General features: G+C 39.8%; 1 protein-coding gene across 16 annotated transcripts in view; it reads right to left on the bottom strand.

The window, feature by feature from the left end:
* LOC309544369 (protein unc-13 homolog A) overlaps nucleotides 1-20,818 on the bottom strand; it is a 297,990-nt gene that overhangs the window by 95,247 nt on the left and 181,925 nt on the right. For all 16 annotated transcript variants that reach the window (XM_082243274.1, XM_082243271.1, XM_082243272.1 and 13 more), the window contains 5 exons: nucleotides 18,458-18,591; nucleotides 16,374-16,459; nucleotides 9,738-9,864; nucleotides 7,818-7,914; nucleotides 191-334 (listed from right to left, as the gene is read on the bottom strand). In XM_082243274.1, the coding sequence (XP_082099400.1) occupies nucleotides 191-334; nucleotides 7,818-7,914; nucleotides 9,738-9,864; nucleotides 16,374-16,459; nucleotides 18,458-18,591 (588 nt within the window). The remainder of the gene's footprint in view (nucleotides 1-190; nucleotides 335-7,817; nucleotides 7,915-9,737; nucleotides 9,865-16,373; nucleotides 16,460-18,457; nucleotides 18,592-20,818) is intronic.

Raw genomic sequence — 20,818 nt, forward strand, 5'->3', positions numbered from 1 at the left:
AAAAGCACACAATTTTGAGATTAAAGATAGCAAGATAAAGAATAAAGGACACATGACAGTTGCTGATTCAGGAACAACTCCAAACAAAAATTCCATAAAATTATTGAAAAGACCTTTAAAAAGCAGTTTTCCTTTTTCTTTCTGAGAACAATTCTGGATCATAATAAAACATGAGCTTTTTTGCTTATACCTTGGCAAATCTGCGCATATAATGTCCCACTATTTGAGGGTCGGGGCATTCCAGCTTCTTAATTATCTCAAAGCTCTGGTTAAGCTGTGAGAAAACATCCACTACAGAACAGGAAAACAGTGCATGCTCTGAGGTTTGCTGGAACTGCAAGAGAAAAATATAAAAAGACCATGTTAATCATCAACAGACAATATCATCTAAACTATTGGAAGGAGAAGCAAACTAATACCCGCACTCTCCCCTTGAATTCTTCCTTCAAGTACCTCTCCTTCCCTGCTGAAAAAACCTCCAAAACAGGCATTTAGTGACACTTCCCTGTTGCTGCTCTTATACCACCATGTAATAGGTAACAGCACAAGAAAGTTGTATAAAAGCAACTTCACTTGCAAAGTGAGCAGCCTAGTTGCCTTTAGTGAGTTTAGTTTAGTTGCCTCAACCCCAGTATGTCAAAAGTTTGTTTTTAATAATGAAAGCTTCACTAAATCTGGGAAAGCAGCAGAGGCAGTGGGTTGATTTACTAAAGGCAAATAGACTGTTCGTTTTACAAGGGAAGTTGCACTTTGCAAGAGAGTTATCCTTAGAGTTTACTGAATGTGGTGAAGCTCTGCTGACGTGACTTCCATAATCTAATCCCGTGCAAGCAAAAATGTAATTTTTTTTTTTTTACATGTGATTGGATATTTTTGCAAAGTGAAATTGCACCACATTCACTAAACTCTGGGAAAAATGTTCTTGCACAGTACAACTTCCCTTGCAAAGCGATCAGCCTATTTTCCTTTAGTAAAGCAACCCCTGTGTTTTCAACCTCGTATGTTGGATTAGCTGTTTTTGCTCCGCTTTTCCACCAGGAGTTTGACAACGCTGAACCAGCACTTCCGGGTTCATTGATTGTACAACAGATGTTCCCCCAATCTGCCTCTGCTCTAATAGCCAAGAGCCAGCTGAAAAAAAACGATGTGGAACTCACATCAGCTACTGCAGCTGTGAGATTGTCTTAGCCACTTGAAGTCCAGACCATATATTACAGTCTGCAGACAGCAGGTGGTTAAAGTGCATTTAAAGCATCAGAGCTGAGTGCAGGATTAATTTTCAAAAGGATATGAGGCATGTGTTTAAACAAATGGCAGATCAGAGAATTAAAATAAGTAATCTAGATGGAAAACAAAGCTAGAATCAGCAATGTTTAAGGTATAGGTTTTTCAAAGGGGCACAGTGTTTGAATCCAATATCCTTTCTCTAAAAATAGCTGAAGAAGACTTTGGGTAAACAAACCTCCCTGCACTTTCTCGTGATTAAGAGACAAAGGTTTCCCTCTAAAACTAAAATAAAACTCCCATTGCCAAATTCGTTTTATTAGTGTGAAATAACCTAGACAGGTTGGTAACTTGGTTCATATGAAAAACAAATACTCATCTGCATTTTTCTGCAGACCTGCAAAAGCAAGATACTTATTTTGCTATGACTAGACACCATGTGTTTTCAAGACATTTACACTCTAAGGAGTAACACATGATACTTTCCGCCAGACTAAAAATGGTGGATGCAGGCAAGAAAGCATAGCACAGCTAACATTCTGCATGAGTACTTTTACAGTTCAAGAAATTCTAAAAGCCATAGCCAGCTTTGCTGTGCACAAACACCTGGTGTGGTTGGGTTCCCAGTGGGGTTACATAGTTAGTCAGGTTTAAAAAAGTCCATCTAGTTTAACCAATAAAAGGAAAAAAATATATATCATACAGTCCCATATTCACAATCCTATAGGCACAGTTGATCGAAAGGAAGGCAAAAAACCCCCAGCAAAGCATTATCCAATTAGTTTCAGCAGGGGAAAAAAATCCTTCCTGTTCCCCCGAGAGGCAATTGAATATTCCCTGGATCAACCTTACCTATACATTTTAGTATCCAGTTACATTATGCACATTAAGGGAAGAATCAAGGTCTTTTTTAAAGCAAGCCACTGAGCTAAACAGAACCAGCTTTTGAGGGAGTCTATTCCACATTTTCACTGTGAAGAAACCTTTTCGTATTTGGAGATTACAATTCTATTCCTCCAGATGTAAAGAGTGCCCCCTTGTCCTCTGTGATGATCTTAACGTGAATAACTCCATACCAGGTTCACTATATGGAACCCTTATGTATTTATACATGTTGATCATATCCCCTTTATCTCCTCTTCTCAAGAGAGAATAAATTCAGTTCCTCTAATACTTACTTATAGCTGAGCCCCTCCATGCCTCTTATAAGTTTGGTTGCCCTTCTCTGCCCTTTCTCCAGTTCCCCGAAATCCTTTTTGTGAACTGGTGCCCAAAACTGAACTGCATATTCCAGATGAGGTATTACTCATTTGTACATGGGTAAAACTATGTCTCTCTCTCTGGAGTCCATGCCTCTGTTAATACAAGAACGGATTTTGCTTGCTTTGGAAACCGCAGGTTGGCATTACATGCTATTATTAAGTTTATGATGTAGATATCTACAAAACACCCAGATCCTTCTTCACCATTGAATCCCCCAGTTTTACTCCCTTTAGTAGGTATGATGCATGCATATTAATAGCACGCCAAGTGCATAACTTTACATTTATCAATATTGAATCTCATCTACCACATAGTTGCCCAATTAAACAGTACATTGAGGTCAGCTTGTAAGATGGAGACATCCTGTAAGGATGTTATTCCACTGTATAGCTTGGTGTCATCTGCAAAGACTGAAATGGTACTTTTAAATCCAGACCCTATATCTTTTATCAATAAATTTAAAAAGCAGGGGCCCCAATACTGAACCTTGGGGTACACCACTGATAACCTTATACCATTCGGAATAAGAATCATTAACCACTACTCTCTAAACTCGGTCTTTTAGCCAGTTACAAACTTTCCAAGCCGGAAGACTTTTTCTTACACAATAGCCATGTGTAGGGAACCGTGTCAAATGCCAAGTATACCACGTTCACAGTCAACCCTCTCTCCAAGGTTTTACTTACCTCCCCATAAAAAGAAATTAGATTTGTTTGAAAACTTCTGCTTTCATGAATCCATGCTGTCTGTTGCTTAACCACTTCCGGCCCGCGCTATAGCCGAAGTACGGCTACAGCACGGACTCGAATTTCCGGGAGGCCGTCTTTAAACGGCCTCCCAGTAACAGGCTCCCCGCGCGCCTGTTACATATGTAAATATGTAAACATATGAGATTATCTCTCATCACCAGCTCTCCTTCCTCACACAGAGACTGCGTGTGAGGAAGGAGCAGAGCCGATCAGCGCTTAGGGGACAAAGAAAAATGTAATCAGGGTACTGATCACCAGTGCCCTGATTACAAAAGAGGTAAATAAAATAACACAAGTGCCCACCATCAGTGCCCACAGTGCCCGCCATCAGTGCCCACAACCAGTGCCCATAGTGCTGCCAGTCAGTGCCCATCAGTGCCTGCTCATCTAGGCACTGATGGGCACTGACTAGCAGCACTATGGGCACTGAGCGTTGGCACTGATGGTGCTGCCCATCAGTGCTCATCAGTGCCGCCCATCAGTGCTCATCAGTGCCACCCGTCAGTGTACCTCAGTGCCACCCATCAGTGTCCAGCAGTGCCACCCGTCAGTGCCGCCTCTCAGTGCCCAGCAGTGCCCCCTCTCAGTGCCCAGCAGTGCCACCTATCAGTGCTCATCAGTGCAGCCTATCAGTGCCACCTATCAGTGCTCATCAGTGCGGCATATTAGTACCTCCTCATCAGTGCCACCTCATCAGTGCCCATAAGTGCCACCTCATCAGTGCCCATAAGTGCCACCTCATCAGTGCCCATCAGTGCAGCCTATCAGTGCCCATCAGTGCTGCCTCATCAGCGCACATCAGTGAAGGAGAAACATTTATTTATTTTCAAAATTTACTCGCAGAAAATAAGAAAAACTTTTATTTTTTCAAAATGTTCTGTCTTTTTTCTTTTTTTTGTAAGAAATAAAAAACCCAGAGATGATTAAATACCACCAAAAGAAAGCTCTATTTGTGTGAAAAAAATGATAAAAATTTCATATGGGTATAGTGTAGCATGACCGCGCAATTGTCATTCAAAGCGTGAGAGCGCTGAAAGCTGAAAATTGGCCTGGGCAGGAAGGGGGTGAAAGTGTCGGTAGGCAAGTGGTTAAAATACTTTTTTCCATTAAGAGAATCTATGTGGTCTTTTATTGTGGTCTTTTATTAAACTCATCAGTATCTTCCCAATTGCAGAAGTTAACAGGTCTATAATTACTTGGTAAAGACTTTGATCCCTTTTTAAATATAGACACCACATTGGCTTTAGGCCAATCCAGTGGTCCTATGCCAGGAATTAAAAAGTCTCTAAAAATTAGAAACAATGGCTTTGAAATGACAGAGCTCAAATAGGAATTCCCATTTCTGTTCTGTGTCTATCAATGCCAATATTCCCTCCCAGTCTAAACCTTGGACAGCAGCCCTCATCCTTGGAAAATTTGCTCTATTAAAGTTAAGTGTTTTTATTTTTTCCAATAGAACAATGGTATACAGCCAATTACCAATAAACACTTACCCCCCCCCCCCCACACACACACACCTTAAACTATACAGCAATGGTCTATGAGACACTCCAACAGTATTCTAGCAGTCTGAAGGTGGAATTATTCATCTTTATATATTTCTTGAGTGATATTGTTCATAAATATTACTGTCCCAAGTGAAAGGGCCTCATTCCTTTAGCATCCATTAAGTATTTGTCCATTCTTTTCTCAGTCACCCTGTGCCCCAAAAAGACACAGGGGGACTTACACATAAGAGGGGACTGGGGAGCTGAGAAGGGAGTTTCCCAACCTCTTTAAGGTAAGCTGGGTTCCAAGAGGCCCTTGCACAAAGTGACTCCTGTCACACACATGCTGAGTTAATACATACTTCCCTAAACATAGAAGGTTTCAAGATAAGGGAGCTGGAGGATGGGGTTATGCCTATATGCTGAGAACACCTTAGTTGATTCCAGTATGTCTTCTCTGCACAACTGACACTTTTTAAAGATTATGGTTTCCATTCAAGATTTCAAGTGGCTTTGTCCAGTATTTTTCTGTTATGTTCATCATACCCTAAACTAACCAAATTATTACAGTTGAAACGGATATGTCCAATTAATATTCTAAAGATGTTCTTTCTTCTTTGCTTTTTTGTTTTAGCTCCTTTATCCTAAGAAACTTATAAAAAAAAGTCCAAGGTGGTTTTGCTTATGTGGCATCAAAACACCCCAAGATTGCTTTTACTCAGTGTTATAATTTCAACTGTGGTCTTGCACTACTGGACTTCCACCTTCACAGCTGGTTTATATAGTGAGTGTATTTACAGAAAATGCTTGCACAACTCTAGCTCTATGTTTATATTAAGCATTAGTAATTTACCATTGACTTCTGTGCTGCACAACATTTCTCCAATTTTCGCCTTACTATAATTTTAAAACAGGTCTCACACTTCTGTCGGAGATCACCTCTGTAAATATCTGAAGGCAACTAGGCTGCTCACTTTGCAAGTGAATATCCCCTCTGTAATATAACAATAAGTTCCCCTGTGTCTGTGTTAGAAAATATTTGCTGATCTGTACCTAAATCAGAGTGGCTCTCCTCTCTTCCCGGCTGAAAGCTCCAGCGGGTGGGGCCGAGCACTGCTGCTGACGTCAGCCGGGGAGAAGGTGGAAGAGAGAAGAGAGAAAGCCGAGCAGTTACGTGATCGCCAGGAGTTGCTCTGATATAGGTACAGATTGGCATATTTTTTCTATAACACAGACACGGGGGCACTTATTGTTATATTACAGAGGGATGGGATGATTTTATATTAAATATGAGAGCAGCAGAAGGGGGGGGGGCACTGACACGAGAAGACAGTCAGGGAGGGGAGGGGGTGAGGAGGACAGAGAGGATAGAGCAGGTCTTAGGATAACGGAGGCACGTAAATTGACCACAGTGTCAAGGCTCAGTAGCCATGATACACCGTGGTAAGTTTACAGATGGGCAGGTAGAAACTGGCAGTATCAGACAGCTTTTTTAGGTGATACAGGGGGCAAAATTACACAGCACAAGCACTGTGCTGTATAACATGCTTCAAAGGAACAGGACCTGTTTTTTTTTTTTCTATTAGGGTAACAAACACTTAAAGTACTGTCAGCCACTATACAACAGTCATTTTTAAACCATGTAGGTTTAATCCCACCCAATTAGTACTCTAGCTAATTAGGATGAGTGCATAATAAAAGACAACCATTTCATCTCCCACAAAAAAGTAGTAGTTCATAAACAGACTTGCACTTTAAAGGCTAATTCTATTTTAAGTACCATGTTACACTCATATACTCGGTGTAACATGTAACGAATGGATGACTTATCTAGGACAGATAACAAAATATCTTACATAGTTCATCCAGTTCAACCTATGATGTGTGTGTGTTTGCTGTTAACCATACATTGTATACCCCTGTATGTTGTGGTCTTTAAGGTGCCCATCTAATAGTTTTTTGAAACTATCGATGCTCCCTGCTGATACGACTGCTTGTGCAAGAGAATTCTACATCCTTACTGCTCTTACAGTGAAGAACCCCCTACATATTTTAAGGTTAAACTGCCTTTCCTCTAGTTTTAGTGAGTGGCCACGTGTCTTATTGTATTCCCTTTCTCTGAATAGTTTGTTCCTTATGCTAGGGTCGCCAATACAGTATTTGTACATTGATATCATATCCCCCCTCAATTGTCTCTTCTCGAGAGAGAATAAGTCCAGTGCTTTTAGTCTTTCCTCATAGCTGATGTCCTCCATTCCCCTAATCATTTTTGTTGCCCTTCTCTGGACTCTCTCCAGTTCCAGCACACTCTCTTCCTGAGGACCGGTGCCCAGAACTGGACAGCATACTCCAGATGTGGCCGGACCAGAGTCTTGTAGAGTTGGAGAATAATCTCTTTATTTCTGGAGTGAATCCCCTTTTTTATGCATCCCAATATTCTGTTGGCTTTGCTTGCAGCGGCTTGGCATTGCATGCCACTGCCAAGCCTGTTGTCTACCAGTACCCCCAGGTCCTTTTCCATCTTAGATTCACCCAGAGGTTTCCTCCCCAGTTAGTAGCTTGCTTTCTGGTTTCTGGCACCCAAGTGCATTACTTTACATTTTTCAACATTAAACCTCATCTGCCATGTAGTTGCCCACCCAATTATTTTGTTCAGGTCCGCTTGTAAGGTTTCCACATCCTGCCCTTAAGATATTGATTGGCATGCTTAGTTTAGTATCATCCGCAAATACCAAGATTGTGCTAGATATCCCCTCCTCTAGATCATATGAATAAATTAATCTTAAAAACCTTCTCAATGATTACTGAGGCATTTTTACCAAGGCAGAATTGGAGGTCCCTATTGACCTCCTTATAACACTTAATTATGGAGATATCTGCCTTTCTATATGTGTACATTTATGTATTTGTGCGCTAAAGAAAAAAAAAAGAAAACAAACTGGCACAATTAGTCCTGCAAAGTAATTTGTGTATGCATTAAGAAAAAAGATTATAAGAAATGTATCCAGGGATGTAAAACAAAAGATGATATAATGTATAATTGATATTTTCTATTTCTAACAATTAAAAAATAGTTTAGTTTTTGTTAACTGACCCCATCTTTTTTGTCTCTCTCCAGGGCTCCATGAAGAAAATCCCGGGAAACCTCTTCATTTTCATCTAACCACTGGATAACAAAAGGTTCAAACCAACTGTAAAAACAGAAAAATTATGTGTCAATTTTTCACAAAATAAATTATTCTGATGCAATCTTGTAACATTTCAACAAAGTATGATAAAAAAAAAAATATCTCAGGTACCAGTATTATATGTGTTATATTTTAACCATTTCAGACATAAAAGCCTGACTCCAGCAAAAAAATGTTTTTGCTGTGGATAAAGTTCCGCCAGGGTTCTGTTTCTGACAATGACCCCATTCAGCAGATTTTCCTTTTGTTGTTGTTCTTGGGACGACGCCCCTGACAATGTCAAACCTATGACCAAACGCGTTGGGTGGAGACAGACGGGACCTAACCACGCCCCCAGAGCCGGCCTACAACTGTATGTGAGGACGCTGTACTTTCACTTCTCAGTACATCTTTATGGGAATACAAGCCTATATTGGAGTTTCACATGTAAATGCATTGTCTGCTTTTAAAAAAAAATGGTTTATGTTACGGTATCACGCTATGTCCGTGCTCCTTTTTTTGTCTTTTGGCATTTGAGCTCCTTTGAACATCTCCACATATACATGCTATATACCACTTTACCTGGCAGACTCCCCTGTGTGATAATTAAACCTGCTGAGGTCTATCCATTTAATTGGGTGACCATGTACATTTGGTAAGCAGCCCTTTTTGATGTTTTTTTGGTGATTATTCACGGTGTTTGATATCTTCTACATTCATCAACGGAGTGGTGTCTCGCCTGCTGGGATTTGTGGTTCTTTTCCCTGATTTTGGCTTTGCATGTGATATATGGGACTAATGAGGTTTCTTATGTGAGTGTAACATCTTGCTTTTTTGTTTTATTCAACTGTGTGTACGGTATCACGCTATGTTTTTTAAAACCTTGTTTTACATATGGTCTCTGAATATATGCCATTGAGTGTCCTCTACCTCTATATTGGATTGAATCATACTGGGTGTATCCTGCTATTACTAATTAAAGCGTGCTGAGGCCTATCCATTAAATTGGATGACCATCTACATCTGGTAAGCAGCCTTTTGGATTAAATGTTAGAGTGTATTTCTTCAACCTAGTATACGGAGTGATATCCATACACTGGAACTTGAGGTCCTTCATACTAACAGTTTCTCAGCATAGGGAGTGATATTCAGACGCTGGAACTTGGTTTCTTTATACCAGTTTTTTCACATATATTGGGACTGGTATAAGTGGACTTTACAAGCATTACTTATTTCGCCAATATCATTTTTGTTTGTGAGCATCACATTCTGATATCATTTTAATATTTTTTCACGTATTAATTAATGGGTTAAGTGCTACATATATACATACAGCATTCTTTTGGATTTTCTATAGCTCCATGTGTGCAGCTTCCCCCTCTTCATAATCATGTCACCATGTACATTTAATTTTCACTATTGATAGCGCAGAAATCTGTCCAACTTTTATTGTTCTTGGGATTGGCATGTATCACAGGGACATGAGGGGTATGGTAGTCACTTGGACTACCACAATATAAACATTAGAGCAATAAAGACTTTGTTAGAAGTTCTATCCCTCTCTCATGCTACTAAAAATGTATTCTTCTTTTTGTCTCTGCTAAAGAGATTTCCCATCATCATTCCTATTTTGACAACAAATAAGGGGGGATATTCCCAAAAGGACACAGGTAACAATAAAAACCTGATAGAGGCTGTTACCTTTCCCTGCTTCTTCTAAAAAATGGCTGTGTTTGAACCTTAATGGATATTGGGTTAATGGACATTGGCTAACATACTGATAACAAGCCATAAACATGAGTGAACTACAAATGTGTTTCTATTTAGAAATATCTGATGGCACTTACGCTGGATATTCAGGCACTTTGTTCTTAAATGATGGAAGCTCTGTAACATATTCATTGTATAGCCACTTGACTTTGAAGTGTAAATTCATGTAGTCCGCGCTTTTACACAGACGGTGCTTATCATGTTCTATAAATGAAATAAAAAAAAAGCATATTTTGTAATCGATGAGTTAATGTTGGAAATTAAATCTGCCAGCAGTTTTCCAGTCCACATGTGTTTAATGGCTTTACTTCAATTAAAGTAAAGGTTTCTGAAAAAGTAAGTACATTCCATGAAAATTGATGACTTTAACATATTTGTATTGGCAAGCATTAGATCTTCAATCAAACAGAGTATAAAGATAAGGTAAAACACTTTAACCACTTCAACTCTGGAAGGTTTTACCACCTTAATGACAGGCCATTTTTTGCGATTCGGCACTGCGTTACTTTAACGAAAAATTGCACGGTCGTGCGACGCTGTACCCAAATACAATATTTTTCAGTTTCTGCTATAAAACATTCCCAATAAAAAAATGTCAAAAATCACATTTTTTTTATCAGTTTAGGCCAACTTGTATTCTGCTACATATTTTTGGAAAAAAAAATCCCAAAAAGCGTATTTTAATCCCAAAAAGTTATAGTGTTTACAAACTACGGCATAGATTTTTGTACTTTTTAAAAAATTTTTATTAGTAATGGCGATCAGCGTTTTTTACCGGAACTGCGACATTGTGGCAGACAGATCGGACCCCTTACTGACATTTTTGACCAGTGCCATTAATACAGTAATCAGTGCTAAATAATATGCACTGTTACTGTATAAATGACACTGGCAGGGAAGCGGTTAACACTGGGAGTGATCAAAGGGGTTAATGTATGTCTAACAATGCTTATTGACTGTGGGGGGGGAAGGGCTCTGAGATCAGGGTTTCAGCCTGGCCGTCTTCAGCTGTGTCTAATCACAGCGGGAGCGCGGCTCCGGTGGCGCGCGCATGCCGCCGAGACCGCGTGCACGAAATCACCTAGATATACAAGATTTTGCGTAGCCGAGCTGCCCTGCCGCAGTATATCTGCAGTGAGCGGTTGGAAACTGGTTAACAAACACTTAAAATTGTCATGGTGTATTCTTTCTCATAATCTAAATGAATTAAATAAAGATTTGTCACATGGAACAAGTACACCCCTATATTTACCTCCTCTTTAAATCTACAAAATTAGAATCAGGTGTTTCAGATTAGGAGGGAATGATTAGAATATCCTAAGGAACTATGCAAGTGGAACCAATCATATTTAAACCTCAGATACCCACCAGACTAGAGACGTACCTGTACATCGCGAGACTTCAGATGGTTATACTGGGATAATGCCTGCAGGTATCAGCCCGATACAGTTTTTTTAGAGGCGGTGGTCAGCTCTCTTGTTAAAGCAATGGTAGTGGTAGTCTAGCTACTGGATTGCTTTCACAAGCAGTGGGAGGAGACATCTACCACCACCTTCCATGGCTTGCTCGGGCTTTCCTGTCCCAGTGAGAGGCCCGAGCAACCAGTCGACATGTCCACTAGATGGTGGGATAGCTGAACATAGCCAGGATCGGCTTTGATTGACTCTTGGCTATATTAATCCGGAAGCGATGACCTGACATCACTTCCAGTTTTACCTGGATGTCAGCGGCGCCATTTTAAAAAATCAAGAAAAGCATTCGAAAACACAGATCTTGGTGTTTTTAATGCATTCAAGGGCAGAGGAGGGATTTGGGGTCAAATATGCTTAATACTGTCACAAGGATGTTTACATTGCTTGTGACAGCAATAAACGTGATAAAGAAAAAATTAAAGCATCAGTGTAAAAATAAAAAAATAATAAAATTAATGATTAATTTAAAAAAAATGTAAGTACCCCCTGTGTTAGCACTCAAAGGCGAACGCCCGCGTCAGTCCTGCACGCACACAAACAGTGATCGCCCGACACATGTGAGGTATCACCATGAACGTCAGATCATGGGTGATAATTCTAGTACTATACCTCCTCTGTAAATCTAAAGTGGTAGATTTAGCAATTTTAAAGCGTGTTTTTTTGCATTAAAATTCCAAAAAGTATTTTTTCCCCAAAAAATGTGTCTGAAAAATCACTGCGCAAATAATGTGTGATATACAAAATTGCAAAATCCACCAATTATTTCTCTAGGGCCTCTGCTTTAAAAATAATAAATAATTTTCAAGGAAAAAATACAGATTGTTACATGTAAACAAAAAGTGCCAGGAAAGGCCTGGTCTGGAAGTAGATATCTAGAGTCTGGTGTTCTCTATTGATGTGTCAAAAGATTAAAAAAGCTGTCTAAGGGCACTTTTTATACTGCAGTGTAGTGTATCTGTGGTTTTTGTGTGATCACTAGACTTTTATTAGATGGGGCGTTTTTGCTTTGTGCAGCACGCAGGACTTTTGTACTTTTGAAAAGAAAAAATTCTGTTTCGATTACTGATATTTCTACGAAGAGGACCTGTCACAATTAGAGTATGTATTGTCACCAAGGGGCTTGTCACCTCCTGGGGACAGTACTTCAAGTAAAATATTAAATAAAACACAACATTAAAAACAATACACAACCCCCCCCCACATACACGCTTACATTACATGCAGATTTATAATTTTCATTTGTCATTTCCATTTGTTATTTTTTTATCACAAGCCTTTTATGCTTTAGATTTAGAAAGAATTTTGTAGTTATGTTGTGTTTGTGTGTGCTAATAATGATTAAAATGTATTTTTACTGAAAATATTATTTTGCTAAACATTTGCACAACTATCACTGGACCTACAAATCCAGTAGCACCATATCTATCATTCTATCAGTTCAATGCTTCCAGAAAATATATTGTTTGGGGGAAGTAAAAAAATTATAAACTAAAAAATTGCAAATATGGATGGGCCGCCTGAGGTGAAAAATGGAGAGAAGGTCCTAGCAGCAGGAGGGATGAAGTATGCTATGAGCAAGTAAGTATTTGGCATTTTGCACAGTAGTAACAAAATGTATTGTTATATATGCTAACCAAAAATCCCTGTCTGTACTCAAAACTTTGCTATAAGTATGTAAGGTCATAGCATGTAACAGTTTGCAGAGGGTTTATTGATAATTTTGTGTATTAACATGTGGTCACACCTCTTTTGCACCTCATTTATTTTTAAAATAGCTAATGAACACGTCACCGTTTTTGTAGGTAAATATATTTCTAAAGGTGCTATTGACATGAAATTTTCACCACATGTCGATAACAACCCGTGTAATCCATACATACAAAGAAACAAAATAAGTTCAGCTGAAATCAGTAATAAAAAAGCGATCCTGCCCCTTGTCAGGGCAAATTAATATCAGCTGTTCAAACGCAACTGATCGCCTATAAAAATGTGTCTCATTACCAAGGTGTCAAACAAGAAACATCTCATGATAGGTAAAAGTAAAGAGCTCTCTCAAGACTTTTACAACCTTAGTGTTGCAAAACATACTGATGGCATTGGTTACACAAGGATTTCTAAACTTCTGAAAGTTCCAGTGAGCAATGTCGGGCAATAATACAGAAGTAGAAAGAACATAATTTCACCATAAACCGGCCACGACCAGGTGCTCCTTGCAAGATTTCTGACAGAGGGGTGAAAATAAGTATCAGAAGAGTTGTCCAAGAGCCAAGGACCACTTGTGTAGTGCTTCAGAAAGATCTGCAATTAGCAGGTACAATTGTTTCAAAGAAATCAATTAGTAATGCAATCAGCCCCCCATGGCCTGTATGCACGCTCACCAGGCAAGACTCCATTGCTGAAGAAAAAGCATGTTTGCTGCACAACATTAGACAAGCCTGTGAAATTCCTTCCTTTATGGAATTCACTATGTGGACCCCTTTTTCCATTTATATCCACATTGAAACCCTACTGGCTTGTCTGGAGCACAAGAGGAAGGAAGAGAGGGAGAACGTACCCAGGTGCATACCGTAATTGGTCACAGAGACCACCTGAGCCTTTGTGATCCCTTTGCCATAAGGCAAGAGAGGATTCACACCGTCTGGTGAGTTTTTATCATATCCCCGAGCACTCGTGGTGGCCCTGGTTAATTAAATAGCTTCTTTTTAAATATTAATATTTTTAGCTATACACTTGTTTTAGTTTTCACAGTTCTTTTCCTGGCGCTGGTGATTTACCACATTTTGTAAGCCTGTGAAATAATGGGAGAATATAGTATGGTCAGATGAGACCAAAATTGAACTCTTTGGATGCCAGAATACATACCATGTGTGCGTGCGCTCTTGGGGGATGCTGTGTGCTGGCCTGGCGGCTCAGTGTGCTATTTGTATACAGGTTTTGGCACCCATTCACACCAATTGTGGTTCAGGAAGCAAGACGCTCATTTCCCACATGGGAACATGCTGCCCTTCGTTCCTATTTTTCATTATATGAGTTCATAGAGGAGGCCCAGAGGATCTTAAAAAGATCAAGGTTTAAAAAATGATAAGAAGAAAAGCTGTGCACAATTTGATTGTAGTATGTTAACAGATTGGTTGTGGTGAAAAGTCAAATGGCAACTCACATTGCGACAGTTACAAGCTCATCACATAGTAAAGGCTTCTGATGGACAGTCTCACAACAGTGGGAACCTCAGAGCGAGATAGGAGTACTGGGTGGAGACACCTGCAGGACCAAGAGAACACACCGGGGGAACCGAAATAAGTGCAGCAGTATTGAGAAATACTTGTAAATTAGCAACTCACAAAGGAAGAAGAAATGGCACTTTTTGTATGTAATCCGTGAGTGGTCAGCTCATGCATCTGGGATGGGGAGCCTCTTCCTACAACTTGAGCCTGGAAAGTCTGGACGTTAGGCTGGATGACAGCTTAGATGAGGAAGTGGAAACCAACAAGATGGCAGAGTGCTTCTTGTAGGATGCGGAGTAGATATGATGTCACCTGGATGTCGGGGCAGGGCTATGCATTTCAAGGCCAACCAAGCCTCTTTCTCAAGCTAAAATCAGCTAAGTTTAGCTTGAGTAAGAGGCTTGGGCTGCCTTCTTGTTGGTTTCCACTTCCTCATCTAAGCTGTCATCTAAGCTGTCATCCGGCCTAACCTCTGAACTTTCCAGGCTGCAAGTTGTAAGAAGAGGCTCCCAATCCAAGATGCAGGAGCTGACCGCTCAAGGATTACATACAAAAAGTGCCATTTCTTCTTCCCATGTGAGTTGCAAATTTACAAGTATTTCTCAATACTATTAATGCTGCACTTAGTTTGTTGCCCGCTCCCCGTGTGTTCTCTTGGTCCTGTAGGTGTAACCACCCAGTACTCCTATCTTGGGCTGAGGTTCCCTGCTGTTGTGAAGCCCTTACTATGTGAAAAGCCTGATTTTAACTGTCAGAATGTAAGTTGCCATTTGTCTTTTTACCACAATAAATCTGTTAACATATCACACCCAGATTGCGCACTGCTCTTCTTCTTATCTGTTTGCCTCTTCAGAGGTGCTGCATCTGGTACATTGAGATCAATGGAAAGTTATCCTGAACATTCCAATTGGACTGTATGAACTTTTTGCTGTTCTGCATAGAACTTTAAGTACACATAACACTTATTGCACCATATACCTCAAGATTTGAAGACTGTGTGGAAGAATGGGCCAAAATCACACCTGTGAAATGCATGTGACTAGTTTCTCCAAACATGAGGCGTATTAAAGCTGTTATTACCAACAAAGGATTTGTATTTGTTTTGGTTTCTTTGTATGTATGGATTACATGGGTCAATACTGACACGTGTTGAAAATTTAATATCAATAGCACCTTTAGGCTCGGTTCACACTGGGGCGGCACGACTCTGTACTACTTCGGGGGCGACTTGTGCATTCCCATGCACCACGACTTCGGAGCGACTTGCATGGACTTCACATAATGGAAGTATAATGGAATAAGGGAATCGCCCCGAAATAGTACAGGACCCTTTTTCTAAGTCAGAGTGACTTGTGTTGCTCCTATTAGAACGGGTCCTCTAGCAGTCAATGGACCGCTAGGGAGCGCGACTTGTCGCGCTGATGAGCTCTCTAGGTAGGTAATTGAGTTTCCTGTCATTCAGTAACTGCCTGCTCATATCAGAGGTACACGCAGACAGCTAAATTGACAGTTGGCAGGAGCCTGTCATTAAAAAGAAGATTGTGGGTGAAATGCTTTACAGTTTCCTAAAAAAATAACAATAAATGCACATTTTCTTACCTTCAAAATGTGCATTTGTTTTTTTTTTTTTTATTTTAAGCTGGACTTATCCTTTACCTAAAGTGCAATAGCAAACACTTGTTAGGATATTCTAAATTATGTAATTGGATTTAATCACAAATGGCACTCTGTCAGTGTAAGAACAACAAAGGGAGGTATATTTCTCCTTGTTCTGCCTGTCTATTGCTGGCCACATTAGGGCTGAAAAGTGGAGCAAAAAATGGGGAATTTTAGACATAGCTTCTCTTCTCTAGTTTAGATTAGAAAATGAAAAACTAACCCTTGTTTTGGTGGCACAGGTAAAGGTAACATTAATATTTCTTCAGTTTTCATGAAAAAGCCCTGGAGCCAGTGATGCTACCAATGTTTCTTCAGTATTATCGGTTTTAGCCTTAACGAATTGAGCTCACATACTCACCTTCCATGGCATATTTCATGTCCTGAGCAAACAGGCTCCACATGACTTCAGCACTAATCTTTCCAACATTTAATTCCTGGGGGAATCTGAAAATATAAGAGAAAAGGTCAGCATAGAGTATGATTTGAAAATATATATATAAAATTAGGAGTAGAAATTGTTGTGGAATTTTTATTTAATATTTGTGTGGACATTTTATCAGGAAGTGTTTTATTTAAATTGCCAGTATGTCTCCCAGTGTCAGTTTACCGGTAATCGCTATGCGCAGTGAATATGGCTTTACCTGGCATTGAGCAAAGACCCGTAGTTGTGAAAACCTTCCATTAAAGCGGTTGTAAACCCTATAAAAAAAAAAATAAAAAAAAAAAACCTGCAAGACAAAGGCATAATGAGCTAGTATGCATCGCATACTAGCCCATTATGTGTAACTTACCTTAAAACGAAGCCCCGACACGGACCCCCGGACATCGCTGCGGGCGCTGCCATGATCCCTCGTCGTCTCTTCCGGGTTCGGCAGCTCCGGCGCGCTGATTGGCCGGAAGAGACGGCTCCGGGGCGATGATTGGCCGGAGCATGCGCGCGGGAGTGATTTTTCCGGCAAGCTCCCGGCAACTTAATTGAAGGTCCCCCCGGACCTTCAGAGCGCATGCGCCGCTCGCGCGAGCGGCTGCATGCACTGTAAATATCTCCTAAACCGTGCCGGTTTAGAAGATATTATTTGTACCTACAGGTAAGCCTTATTATAGGCTTACCTGTAGGTAAAAGTGTCAAAAAGCGGGATACTACCGCTTTAAGTGGAGACTACATACCACTCGCCTGATCTCCCGAACAGCAGGCGCTCTGAGAGAACGCGGAGAGAACGCGGGTCGCGATCTATGGCAGTGCGATGCAAACTCCCCCGCACAAATGTATATCAGCCAGCCCGGGCCCCGGTATTCACTGGTGGAGATATGTTTGTGATGTAGAATTATTATCATTTTGATAAATATCTGCCCTTTTGCTGGAATAATGGCTGGTAGCTTTCTATTATGCTTGATTCTCATGATTGAAATACTGCTATTATTTTCCTTTGTAGATATAGTCTCATTTAGTGGAATAGTTGCATAATCACTATCAAATATGTTTTGTATGAACTATATTATATAGGATTCACTCTAACAGGTTATGGCAGGAGTGCATGCATATTTACTGGCATGGCCGCGTTCATGAGAATCCATGCTAGTTCCATCGTATAAGTGTTTGGTAGCCGTTTTAGCAATAGTGCATGGTCCCTTTTTCACAGGACAGCTGGAAACTCCTGCACACAGTTTCAGTTGGTTCATTTACATGCACTCCCATTTCTATTGTACATTTGAATGTATACAAGTGTGTCATTGGCTGATATGGTGTAGCCATCACTTCCTGTCTCTTTTCTTTTGTTGCCCTATAAATAAACGAGGCCCATTGTTCATCACAGGACAATTTGGGAACATCCAAACTGAACCAGCCTGTGCATCTGTGTCTCTGGGGATGGTGAGCATGCTCCAATGCCTTATACAAAAGAGCTGAGAACTGTGCTTTTTAGCACAACAGAATTAATTGCGCTTGGCGTATATTAATATCCAAAAGTGCACTTATTAGCGCAACACAGTTATTTGTGAATCAAGCATATATTCATTTCCACAACAAAATAAAGAAAACTCCCTGAAAGAGCTAGACCTGCCAGATGTCAGAAAAATCTATGTAAGCCATAAACATAGAAGTCTTTATTTTGCTAAGATTGGGCAGACACCAAAAAGCAGTGGATGTACCCAAATACACGTAATATATTTCAGCCTATTGAGCAAACAGCCACCACTTTCATTCATGAAGTGGTAGTATGTGCCTTACTTTCCTCTGTGTGGTTTAGGTTTATATAGCAATATACAGTATGTATAGATTTTACTGGGTTCTCATAAACAATGTGCACCATAGTCCAAGCTATGGAACAATCACATTCCATATCATACCATCCCACATATCCTTTCTATAGCATAATCACAGCACTACTTCACACATATAAAATAATGGGTAGCAAATAACAAAGTGGAATCTTTAAAACTTACTGGTTTAGACATGGCGTGTATGAATTCTTATCCTCTTCTATGATAGACACTATCAATGTAATTAGTTTGGACCAAAAATCCAAATTCTTGATACTTGGCCCCTGCTCTTCTGGGGGCACCTCACCCTTTTTAGTCTATAAGAGAAAAAGAAGGTAGCAGCTAACAGTGTACCTTGTAGTATGGTTTCATCAGACATGCATATCACAGTTAATAGTTAATGGACCTTGGGTGTACCTGTGCAGGAGCACAGACAGTGGACCCTGTGTAAAGTAAGCCAGGAAATAGGGTGTGCACACTTCATTGATAAAATTGGTACAAGTTCTATTTAGAGCATTTATAAAGTAGTGAATGTAACATTCCCTGAAATTTAAAACACATGCACCAGCAATATTCACATGCTCAATGTCACATTTGCTACTTTAATCACTCCTGAACCACCAGTCGCAGTTTTACATTGGTATTTTGACGTTAAATACCGGTGTTATGACAGCAGATAAATACCATAACCCCAGTCATTTCTTACTCGGCCAGCGGTCCTCTTTCACATAAAGGTGGTCCCAGTGGCAGATTCACCGCGGGATCACTTTTATGACTGGCGGGAGAGGTCGCCCCCTCCGGCCGCTTTCTGGTCGTTTCATCCGCTTACCGGAGCTGTCGGTAGCGGGAAAAACGATACAGTCCTTTCAGGTCCTAGGCAGGAAGTCGAGTGAGGTCAAGATGACTACATTTTTGATGGGTAGATTAAAGGAACATCATTTGATCAGCACAAAATATCAGCTAAAGCAACAAAAATAAAGCAATGTACATTTCCCCATCAAAATACAAAATAGATTTGTATTTTAATGGTAAAATTTATCATGGTGTTTTAATTTTTGTATGCACAATAAAACTGTGAAAGAGATAACTGCTCTGTATGTATTTTGAATATATAATTTACAGGTGCATCTCATAAAATTATAATATCATAAAAAAGTTGATTTATTTAAATATTTCAATTCAAAAAGTGAAACTCATATTTTATATAGATGCGTTACACACAGAGTGATATACCTTATGCATCTCTTTCTTTTAATTTTGATCATTATGGCTTACAGCTATTTGAAAATCCAAAATCCAGTATCTCAGAAGATCAGAATATTACATAAGACCAATAAAAAAAGGATTTTTAATACAGAAATGTTGGCTTATTGAAAAGTGAGTCCATGTACAGTATAGTATGCATTCAATACTTAGTCAGGGAACCTTTTGCACGAATTGCTGCATCAATGCAGCGTGGCATGGAGGCCATCAGCCTGTGGCACCGCTGAGGTGTTATGGAAGCCTATGTTGCTTTGAAAGCGCCCTTCAGCTTGTCTGCATTGTCGGGTCTGGTGTCTCTCATCTTCCTCTTGACAATACCCCACAGATTCTCTATGGGGTTTAGGTCAGATGAGTTTGCTGGCCAATCAAGCACAGTGATACACATGCCACACCGCATTGATGCAGTAATTCATTCAAAAGGAGCCCCGACCAAGTATTGAGTGCATACTGTACATGGACATACTTTTCAGTAAGCCAACATTTCGGTATTAAAAATCCTTTTTTTTTGGTCTTATGAAATATTCAAATTTTCTGAGATACTGAATTTTGGGTTTCAACTAGATATAAGCCATAATCATCAGAATTAAAAGAAAGAAATGCTTAAAAAATATCACTCTGTGTGTAACACATCTATATAAAATATATGAGTTTCACTTTTTGAATTTAATTGCTAAAATAAATTAACTTTTTGATGATATTCTAATTTTATGAGATGCACCTATACATTGAGCAACACATTGAGTTTGCTCTTCCCAGACAGGGTATTTCTGTGAGTATCTTTTTTTTTGTTTTGCAGCTGCTGATTGATAAAAGATTTCCTACATGCCCCTATAAAAAAGTCAATTAAATAACTGACTTCTGTTTAACCCTGTCTCTGCTGAACCAGCCAATTTTAATCAGTGTATAACCAGCTTAAATTATGTAATAGTATATGTAACCGGCAATCACAGAGCACTTTTCAGTTTAATGCTTACTATCTGAGAGATGATTGTTCACATAATAATAGCCTATTTGCCAGTGATAGTTTCATAATGTAACGGAAAGGTTTCTTCACCGTAAAAGCTGTGAAAATGTGGAATAGAATCCCTCCAGAGGTGGTTCTGGCTAGCTCACTAGATTGCTTTAAAAAAGGCCTGGATTCTTTCCTGGGTGTACTTAATATAAATGTGTACTAATATTTATAGGTAAAGTTGATCCAGGGAATATCTGATTGCCTCTCGGAGGATCAGGAAGGAATTTTTCCCCCTGCTGTAGCAAATTGGATCATGCTTTGCTGGGGTT

Source organism: Pelophylax lessonae (genome assembly GCF_965119305.1).
Source record: "Pelophylax lessonae genome assembly, chromosome: 1".
In the NCBI taxonomy this organism is placed as follows: Eukaryota; Metazoa; Chordata; class Amphibia; order Anura; family Ranidae; genus Pelophylax; species Pelophylax lessonae.